Raw genomic sequence first — 11133 nt, 5'->3', positions numbered from 1 at the left:
ATTCTGTTTAGGAAATTTCCCCCTGTGGCAATGAGTTCAAGGCTCTTTCCCACTTTCTCTTCTATTAGATTCAGTGTGTCTGGTTTTATGTTGAGGTTCTTGATCCACTTGGACTTGATCTTTGTACAGGGTGACAAATACGATTCTATTCTCATTTTTCTACTACCTACAGACTGCCAGTTAGACCAGTACCATTTGAAGATGCCTTTCCCCCCCCCATTGTATATTTTTAGCTTCTTTGTCAAAGATCAAGTGACCATAAGTGTGTGATTTTATTTCTGGGTCTCAATTCTGTTCCACTGATCAGTGAGTCTGATTCATTCTTCCTAAGGAACGTTACAAATGCTAGATTTATGTTAGTTGACTGCACAACTAGAAAATGTTTCACAATTGAGTTGTACATGTGACTCAGTCTGATGCAGCTTGCAATCTCATGTTTAAATGTTTTCATGTTTTGCAAAAGTTTCAGAGAAAGAGTTACAGAAAACTGAAGACAACTGTTGTTAATGTTACTTCTGAATGTCCACTGTGAGTACATTTTTGTAAGTGTTTGTTATTTGAAGAGACTGGATGTTTTCCTTATGCAGTCATGCTAACATTTATCTTTGTTCTTCACAGGAATGATGTATATAATTTCAGCTTGAATGGTGCCGATGAACCTGTTATAAAACTTGGAGTAAGCTCAAAATCTCCTGATTTTGTACTTAGTTCTTGTAGTCACCTTACTGCTGTATGCAGTTATCAGCATGTGTTTGAGATGCATCTTGATAGATATACCTTACGGTGTTTAAAATATGAAATGGTGTATTTGGATAGCAAGCATAAGTATATCTAGGTAGTTTTTTCTATTTTTAATATAGAAAAATGAGTTACCTGGGAATTCCCAGTACCTTAGACTTCATCTTTTAAAAAAATTGTGATTCGTTTGAATGCATTAATAAGAAACTCAGAATCACCAGCAGTGTGTTGTGTACCATTAAGAAAAAGAAACTAAAATGCTTCTCTTGTTATTTAACATTTTCTCTCTATTTCTTACATCTTCTATCTGTTTTACGAGTCTGAATCCTTGCCTTCCTGAAGATGTCCTATGAATCTCTCCTTGTGTCTGTTTCTCTGTGTGTTAATGTGCCCCTAATAAAATGGGGTTTGGTCTGTGTTTTTTGAACAGCACAAAGAGCATCATGTTGGGGAAGGAATGAGGGCTGCTTACAGAAATCTGTAACCGAGTTTGACATTTTTATCAAAAGATAGTCACATATTGTGTTCAGTGTTATGGTAGATGTTCATTTTATATGATTGCTTTTAACCTCTTATTTTTGCTGTCTTTAGCAAATGATTATTAGAGTACTTGCACATTTATTCTGAGTCAGGGGTGTGGAAGAGTGTATAACTTAAGATTACAGATAAGCATTGTATCAGGTTGTAAAAGCTGATTATGTGGGAAATCTAAGGCAAATAAAGTTGTTTGTTAAATTGTTTTCTTTAAAGGGAAGTTGAAAAAAAAAAGGTTGAGTAATTTGTAGATGGTCAGTCGTAAGTGACTTCAACATGTATTATTTACTATATGAGTGAGGTCCAGCAAAAGTTCTAGTCTCTGAGAATGTGAGAGATTTTTACCATAAAGCATTGTCACAAGAAAAACACTAGTCCTTATAGTGATAAATATACTCTGATTTGTTTTTCTCTCAGTCTACTTTTCTGCATGTGTTTAGCTTCAAACAGCAAATACTATGGAAAGCTGATTTTAATAAACAATTCTTAATCCCTTAATAAAAGAAACTAGATTTTGATAATTTTTTCTTTTGCATTTCTCTTATTTTTGACATGTCTTTTTTTCTTTGTTTCTTTTTATTTTCCATTTAGATCCAAGAATTTCAAGCTACAACTAGAGAAGCCAATATTGATAATTCATTAAAATTGTAAGTTTTTAAAATTATAATTCAATAGATCACATTCTACTTAGCTCCATTTACTTTCTTTGAAATAACAATTCCCCTTAATCCTGTCTTGAGTTTTTGACATATTAAAGGAGGGCATTAAGATCTCACTGTCATGATTACTCTAGCTGTGTTGTTATATAGGCGCTTATTTTTAAATTGAATATGTAAAAGGTTGGTAATTTGAATACTATGGCTTTGATCATAGAGTTGAAAAATTAGTCCTTTATTCAAACTCATTTTTTAAAACTGAGGTCAGAAGGATTAATAACCTGGTCATTACCCGGCTATTGCTAAAACTAGTGAAAGAGTTAAATCTGAAATCTTAGTAATTTCCCAGTGTGCTCTGTTAGAAGAAAACAAAATATGATATGTGTTTAAAATTAATGTGTATTTTTGTTTTCCAGGGTAAAGAATCATGATAAACATGAACCTTCTCTCAAAACAAAAGATAAAAGAGTAAGTTATAACATATAATATGCCAATTAAAACCAATATTTCTTGCACTAGAGGGGGAACTCAGTTGAGTGATTTAAGTGTTCTTTTTTTTTTTTAAGATTTATTTATTTATTATATGTAACTACACTGTAGCTGTCTTCAGACACTCCAGAAGAAGGAGTCAGATCTTGTTAAGGATGGTTGTGAGCCACCATGTGGTTGCTGGGATTTGAACTCTGCACCTTTGGAAGAGCAGTTGGGTGCTCTTACCGCTGAGCCATCTCACCAGCCCGATTTAAGTGTTCTTAATACTCTTCACAAGATCTGAGTTTGGTTCTTAGCACCTACATTGGGTAGATCACAAACCATCTGTAACTTCAGTTCCGTGGGATCTGATACCCTCTTCTGGACTCTGCCTATAATTACATACATGTGGCTTAATACACACACACACACACACACACACACACACACATATCATACAAGTGAAACCTTTAAAAGAGTAATTTTTTTAACCTTTTAATACTTGAGATTGCTGAACTAGAAAATAAAATACATGCTGGTGCTTTAAAATAACTTTCAGGGGCTGCAGGGGGATGGCTCAGAGGTTGAGAGGATACTGGCTGCTCTTCTAGAGGACCCAAGTTCAGTTCCCAGTACCTACATGGCAGTTCTCAACCATCTGTCATTCCAGTGCCAGTTCCATGTGTTCAGGAAAACTTTCCACAGTCAGATGTGAGACTCCGTTACTGTGTTTTGGCTCATAGATTGGATATTTTAGCTGAAGTAGATAAGTCCAACATTATATGTAAGTAGAATAATGAAGAGAATTTTGCTCTTCAAGGAACATGGTTAATTCAAGAGATAGCCAGATGAAAATTTTAAACCTCATATACAGGTAGTTCTGTCAAATTGTCTTAGGTTAAGGACCTTTATTGTATATCATTTAAGGAACTACAAAATAAATAGTAAAACCAGGAAATAGTACAAGTATTAGGGAGATTAAAAAAAAATCCTACCTGTATAGTACTGTTGGAATTAGGAATTGCTATGAGGTGAGACTAGTGTGCCCCTGCTTCATCAGCTTAACTTTCCTAATGTACTGTCAAGAAGTTGTCATTGTCTTTTGAGAAGTGATCTGAAGTTTTCATGGATGTAAAATCATGATGTGAGTTGTTAATGACAACTCGGTGGCTTTGTGAAAGGAATTTGGAGAGATTAACAAATGGAGGGGCGTACACATGAGCCAGAATGACACTGAATCATGGCATCCAGTTTATCACAGTAGGTTTTCATTCTGGAAAAAACTCAAGGGATCCATGGAAAAAACAAAAACAACATACCCAATAAACAAAAGTAAAGGAAGCAAAGGGGCACTGTGAATTTGGGGCTAAGGTTTTTCTACTTTTAAATCTTGAAGATAAGAAACAAATCAACATTCATCTTTATTTGTAGATGCTTGAGAATATCTTCCAAGATCTGAATCTAGAACACAAAGGATGGTGGTCATTAAGAAAAGTAGCATTGAAAGGACTGAGTCTAGATTCTTAGTAGCAGGAACCTCAAATCATAGCCTGTTAATAATGAGCTAGTCTAAGTGTTAATAAAGGCTTAGTCCCCAAACTCACTGCTCCACCTATAAAGCCTATATATAAAGAGCCAAACTAAAGAAAGTTAGACTTCTTTTCCTTCTAAATCTGCATATGATATTGACAACTTCATGCTTTCAAAATTTCTCTTCACTTATTCACATCTAATCAAAGTAGTGTGAATGAACTGGATAAGAGTGGGTGTGGAAACACTGAAAAGGGACAAAATAGAAGAGGAACCTGAAGATGGAAGCCATGCTGGCTCAAAATGGGTAACTTACATGATTTGCGTAACAGCAATAAAGAAACAAAGAGAAACAGATAAAATGAAGTTACTAAGAGAGCAGCAATGCCTTGATGTTTTTCCAGCAGATAATTCAGCCTTCACCCTCCCAACAGACTTTCATATTGTATATAGTTCACTTGATGCAGAACACAGATTATTTCAGATATGATGGACATACAATGAGACCTGTTCTCACTTAACTGGGAATGAAATGAGGGAATTTCAAGTTAATGAACAGTTACCAAAGTGGTCTAAACTAGTTTGGAAAATGGCACCTTGAAAACCATAATGGCATAGCCAATCCTATGACAAATTTAGAATTTTTCATATGATATGTTTCTCAGACAGTTTAGTGTGAGGATAAGCTGAAAAACGGTCATTTATGTTGCTAAATGAATTCCATTGGAAGATGAATTGGGGCAAGACTTCAGGATGAAGAAAACCAAGACTGCTGTTTTGGCCTGTGCTGAGCATTCTCTTTGTATAAATGAATATTGTGGAAATGGGGACTTTAGTTAATCTGGCATTGACTGTTCACTGCAGCATTTGTCTAACTAACCATGGACAGTATGAGAAATAAAATTCCATTTATTGATAAATTGTGGAGTGCTTCTAAAAATTATACCTAAGAATGTATCACAGTGGTAGAACTTTTGCCTACCATATAAAAAGCCCTGAGTTTGAACTCTCACCATTCCTGAATGAACATGGAGACAACAACAAAATTGGCAAAACTCAACCAGCATTTAGTTTATTATTTGGAGTATGTAGGAGCTTACCTTACTATGTATGTCACATAAGATGTATTTTTTTTTATTTTTCTATAGATGTTAAGTTATGAGAAGAAAACTCTCTTCAGTGACACTGAAACAGAATATGGATGTGATGACAGCAAGACTGACATTAGCTGGCTAAAAGAACCAAAACCAAAAAGACTAATGGATTATAGTAGAAATAAAAATACAACAAAATGTAAAAGTAGAAAATCAAGTAAGAAATTACTTTTTAGATTATGTTGCACATAATTTTATTTCAGTTATGTAAAATGTTCTGGGCCTTGTAAATTAAATTTACATTTAATTTAAGGAAATCAGCTTTTATTTCAAGATTAAAAATGGCCAGTCAGAGGAGGGTTGGCTTAGAAAGAAGTTAAAATACACGTGAATTTTGGCATGTGTTTAGAAATGTTGGGTGATTGTTGTAAAAGGTGTAGGAGTCCAACCAGCTGGGCATTTGTGGTACATGCCTTTAATCCCAGCACTTGGGAGGCAGAGGCAGGCTGATTTCTGAGTTTGAGGCCAGCCTGGTCTGCAGAGTGAGTTCCAGGACAGCCAGGGCTATACAGAGAAACCCTGTCTAAAAAAAACAAAACAAAACAAAACAAAAAAAGAGTTCAACCAGAGGCATGAAGAAGCAGAATTATATGTAAGACTATTTCATATGTGAAATAGTATATTATGGTCAGGGAATGAATTGAGGTAGCTAGAATATATTATATTTATCACAAAATAGTGAAAGATGAGGCTAGATCTGGTCCGAGTTTGGACTTTGAAGCAGTAATTAGAAGAAGCTTTGGAGAAATGTAAGATGCAAATGCTTTCCTAGAGGAAAGATATTTATTTAAAACATGAATGTTAGGAATCTCAGTGTGGTGATAGAGCTTTTAAATATTGCAGTCAATAAATACTTACAAAATTCTTCTATGACAATTATTTTGTTGCAATGGTTGGTTGGTAAGCTTAATATGTATGAGCTGGTTTATTGACTATATTAGAAGACTTCTTGTAAATAAGCTTTGCTTCCATGGCTTTGATAATCTCACATTTAGCTCTCAAAGAAATGTAAAAAGATAGCATACATTGCACTTGAAAAACAAGAAGGAAATGGAACTAAAACTGTTATCAGTAATGTGACTAAGTCTTAGGAAAGTGGTGTTGTACAAAGTAAAGCAAATCATAGGCTGTCATACAGGATAGGCTATGTTATGAAGTTCAGTATCTGATTAGATGTTTGTTTGTTTTTTAAGCAAGTGAATGAGAACAGATTTCAGCAAATTGATTATCATAGGGATTATTAGGGACAGTAAAAGAGATCATGTAGATTCAGCATTACCCAGAGGCTCCTAAAGTTGAAGGTAGATTCATGGGTGATAATATTCTTTAAAAGCTTGATAATACATAAAGGGAGGCAGGAAATTTATACTATAACAAATACTAATAAGTTACCATTTTGAATATTTAAGTTTTTGAATCAATCTAAAGATATATTTCCCATTATGATGTAGTATAATCTGGCTGCTACAAAGTGTTAGGAAAGGGCATGCCCCCAAAGTAGCCTGGCAGCCCTGAAGACCACATTCTCCAACAGAAAAACTGAGATTAAGGGTCCCTATGTTATGGTGGCTTGAAGTCACATGAAGCAGGGAAGCTTATTAAATATTTAAAAGCACTGAGGGTAAGAGGCTCATTATTTTATGATTTTAAATTTATACTTCCAGAAATGTTTTGAAAATTTTATTGATTGAAAAGTTTAAACTTATTTTCTTGAATTTCAGGGTCATCCATGGAAAAGGGACAACCAAGATCGACAATGGTAACCAAGAAATAATGTACCTTTCATTATATTATAACAATAATGTGCCATGCCTTCATTTTCTTACCAGTTTCCATAGCTGATTCTTAATCCTGACTTTGCATTATTTTCTCACATTTTATTTTTAATCAGTGTCCTCATTTTTAATTTTCTGGTTCTAGATGTGTGTGCCTGCACACATGTGCCTACTCACACTAAAGTTGAAGAATATTGGTCATCTTAGATATTGCATGATGGGAATAAAACAGTAATATATGAAAGGAATGGCAACATAAAATACAACCACTTAAGCTTTTCTAATCAAGAATTATTTCATTCCTACATATATTGTATATATAATTGTCAATGTGCCATTTTGTAGCAAGTAGTTTATATTTTTGATACATCTGTTACTAAGGTTACAATATTCAGAAACGTTTCTTCTAAAGGTACTCAATAAAAACAGTATGAAAAAAGATTATGAAGTAGTTGTAGATGGAAGAACCAGACTTCCACGAAGAGCAACAAAAACAAAAAAAAATTACAAAGATCTTTCAACTTCAGAATCAGAATCAGAGAGTGAAAAAGAATGTTCATATTTGTTTAAAGGTAAACTGCCAACAAAGGTAAATAAATACAATTAAAATTGATAATCTCTAAATTTAGTTTTCTTATACTAAATATTTTGTTTGTATTCATTTTGAACCTATAACATGCATGTTGCTAATTTTAACCACTTTGCAGATTTACTTTAAAATTTGATGTGTAGATGGTTAATTAATGTGAGTAGTTTCATCTTAAGCTCAAGTGAGAATTTGAGGCTCAAGATAGAAAAATCCAAATATTGAGGAAGTGGTAGAGAAAATTTGAGCCCAGTTTGATGCTAAAGATCAGACTTTGACAACTAACACTATGTTGATCTTAACCCATTAAACCACCGTTTCCTCTTGTGTTCTTGTTATCACTTTCCTGAAACACTTTAATTATAATATAATTGTATAAACTGATTAACATGACTGCTCCAAGGTATAGTTAAGTGGAAGATTTTTATTATAGATATTAGGGGAAAGTATAGCCAGATACATCTGGACAAATCCAAAGCAGGGGGAAGGGGGTGGGAGGAATATTAGGCTAAACAAGGCCAGCAGACTGGACATGGCCATGAGAGGAGGTAGGGGAAAGGGATGAAGACAAAGAGTGTGAGGAGGGCAAAGAAGACCAAGAGAGCACAAAAGAGAAGAGAGAGGGGGATGGGGAGGGAGCACATAGCCAAAATAGCAGGGTTGTAAGGAAAACCTGGGGGAAGGGAAGGTTCTGAGCTGGAGAAGTTTTAGGATAAGGAGTGGGAGGAGAAGAACCAGGATGCCTGCATGGACTCTGGAATGTATAATAGGTACTTGGAGGCCAGCATGCTAACAGGCACCATCAAAAGCTATTTGTCTCTTTGCCCCAGTGATAGGGAGTCTGCTCCTTGGTGTAGAGGAACCAGGTTTCTGAACAATGCTGGCTTTTGTCTAACCCTCAGAATTTGAAGATGTGAAATTTCCTTTATATCTGACAATAATCACCATGTTTTCTGTTACTTCTTGCTTTAATGTTATCATACCCACCATCAAATATCTTTCTAAGTCATTCATCTTATCCATTTTAAAAATGCCTTTTCAAACTCTTCTCCAGTGTACACCCAGAACTATAACAAATTCTCCATTACCTTTTACTCCAAGCAAAGACCCGAGTTTTTCAAGTGCTTTTGGTCTGATCCACAGTCTTATTCATGTATGTCTCCTTTCACCATCCTGGCACACAACCTTCTTAGTGTTTCAAGCACTATGAAATTTAGGAATTCTGTTTTCTCTAAACTTGATACCTAAACTTTCTCTAAACTTTGAACCCTTAACAATATTCTATTTGCAGACAATTATAGTCTGTGTAGTCAACATATTTTCCTAGTATACTGGAACATATTTTTGCTAATATCTAAGTTCATGTTATGGTCTTGTATAGTAATGAGTGAATCAATGTTGTACTGTAACTTATGTGTCCAGTTGTTTAAGTGTATTTGAGCATAATTTGAAGTTACTGGTGCATTTAGGAGGAGACTATCCATTCCAGAGCCCAAACAAAGAAACTGCCCGAGAAACAACAGAAAGTCTTCAATTCAGAAGTGCCGAAAGGACAGCCATCAGAAGAACAGAAAAACTCATCTAAGCTGAGAGATGGGAGAGAAGACAGTCTGTACCTGTCTTCTGCATCTGTGTCTGGGAGCTCGTCATCTGTGGAAGTGATGAGATGTCAGTGTTTCTTCATTTCCCTTGCATTTTACTAGAGTACTTGCGGTTTCTTTTTGTGAGTCTATGAAAATATTTAAAGACTGATTTTGTAATATTTGAGATAGGCACTTAAAAGTTCATTTTAAACCAGTTAGTGCTAATTGGTTTTGTTGTGTTTTGCCAACTTCAGAACATAATAGAATATCCAAGGTTTTCATCTTAGCATGTTAAAAATCAAATGATTCAATGTGGAAATACTTAACATTCATAAACTAAAACTGTGGAGATGTAACAATATAATTTTAATATACTTTAAGCTAAAATATTTATTAACATAAGAACACTATGGGATCCTTTATACACTTGACTGACAAAAGTCTAAGGACTTTGTGATGATTCTGTGAACTCACAGATGATCTTCAGAAAAAAAATAGAGATTTTGCTATTATTTTTAAATAATTGGTAATGAAAATTCATATTGTTAGATATTTAACTTACATCTTTCAGTTACAAAAACTAAGTTCCTGTGAGGCTATTTTAAAGCAATCCCAAATATGAATAATTTCATTTAAATTCAAGACTTAACATATCTTTTTCCCATAAAACAGCTGCAAGGTCCTTTTATTTTCCCAGTGCTCAGAATCATTGTCACATTAGATAAGCTAAGACAGATGCATGCCGATTGAGCTGAAAACTAAGAATTGATGTATATTAAAACTTATATCCTCTTTTTAAAAGAATTTGGTGCATGTATCATGTATATATGCAAGTAGAATGTTCCCTGATACCTGGGCTCCCCAAATAGAATGTCTAGCTGGCTGGTGAGCTCCAGAGATTTACCTCCCAAGCTCTAGAATTACAGGCATGTTTCACCACAGCTGGCTTTATAATGTGGGTCCAGGAGATGAACTCAGGTCTTGATGGGTTTATGCAGCAAGTACTTTACTGACTGAGCTGTCTCCCCCAGACTTATTGTACTTATTTTTAGTAAGTGACTTAGACCAACTGACTTTGTAAATTTTCTCTTACTTTATAATAGTTATTATGTTAAGATATTTAACATAATACTTGATCATTATATTTAATCTCATACTGTAAATATTTTTGTTTAAATTGTTTTTGAAAGTTCTGAATTTTCAATTGGGTATTTTTCAAAGTTTTAGTATTTCAAATATAGTTACTATCTTTTAAAAATATATGTAATCCTTGAGGATTTGATAAATTATTAAATCTGCCATGTCCATTCTAGAACAAGCATGAACAATAATATTTTTTGTATGTTTGTGTTTCTTGGGAATCTAGGTACAGAGAAAATAACAGAAAAGGATTTTACTCAGGATTATGACTATATCACAAAATCTCTCTCACCTTATCCAAAAGCTGCATCACCTGGATTCTTAAATGGAAGCAATAGAGCTGTAGGTCAGGGAAAATCACCCAGGGTTAGTGAGGCCAGTGCAGTGTGTGTGAGAAAGAGTTGCTCACCTGCTTCAGGACCGCCCTTTTCGGTAAGAATATAATTTTCTTTTATCATATGCATCTGAACGTGGTAAGTAACTTGCCTGTAGTTTACCAAATATGTATTGCATATTTATTATTCAGTGTTTATATAATCTTTAATAAGTTTTAGCTATAAAACTCATAAGCTGACAAAATTGAAAAGAATGTAGTTGAAAACCATGTTGCTCAACTGTTTAGTTATATAAGAACTTTAAAACTCAATAGACACTAACCACTGCTTATAATAAAATGGTATTAATGACTGTTTAGGGCTTGAAGGTGTCACTTAGAGTACTTGTCTAGCATGAATGAAGACCTAGAGCACAGTAACATCACTGAAAAAAAAAGGCACAATAGCTACTTAACTCACTTGTATCAGAGATCTTAAACTGCTGATATAATGTGCCATCTGACCTACTGCTTTTAGTTGAGTGTTTTTTTATTTCTAGATAATTTTAAGCCTCTCACCCCCTACTTTTCCAAACCAGTAGTCTGATAGGGGATATTTTGCAAACAAAATCTTAGGTTAAACTGTCAGTATG

General features: G+C 34.3%; 1 protein-coding gene across 1 annotated transcript in view; it reads left to right on the top strand.

Annotated features, from left to right (window-relative positions):
- Sycp2 (synaptonemal complex protein 2) overlaps nt 1-11133 on the top strand; it is a 62647-nt gene that overhangs the window by 43439 nt on the left and 8075 nt on the right. Inside the window, exons 26-34 of the mRNA XM_021194528.2 lie at nt 464-528; nt 619-676; nt 1864-1919; nt 2345-2396; nt 5078-5240; nt 6805-6842; nt 7271-7447; nt 8914-9112; nt 10394-10599. Of these exons, the coding sequence (XP_021050187.1) occupies nt 464-528; nt 619-676; nt 1864-1919; nt 2345-2396; nt 5078-5240; nt 6805-6842; nt 7271-7447; nt 8914-9112; nt 10394-10599 (1014 nt within the window). The remainder of the gene's footprint in view (nt 1-463; nt 529-618; nt 677-1863; nt 1920-2344; nt 2397-5077; nt 5241-6804; nt 6843-7270; nt 7448-8913; nt 9113-10393; nt 10600-11133) is intronic.

The sequence above is a fragment of the Mus pahari genome, chromosome 3 (assembly GCF_900095145.1).
Source record: "Mus pahari chromosome 3, PAHARI_EIJ_v1.1, whole genome shotgun sequence".
Taxonomy (NCBI): Eukaryota; Metazoa; Chordata; class Mammalia; order Rodentia; family Muridae; genus Mus; species Mus pahari.
This window is presented reverse-complemented; position numbering and strand designations above follow the sequence as displayed.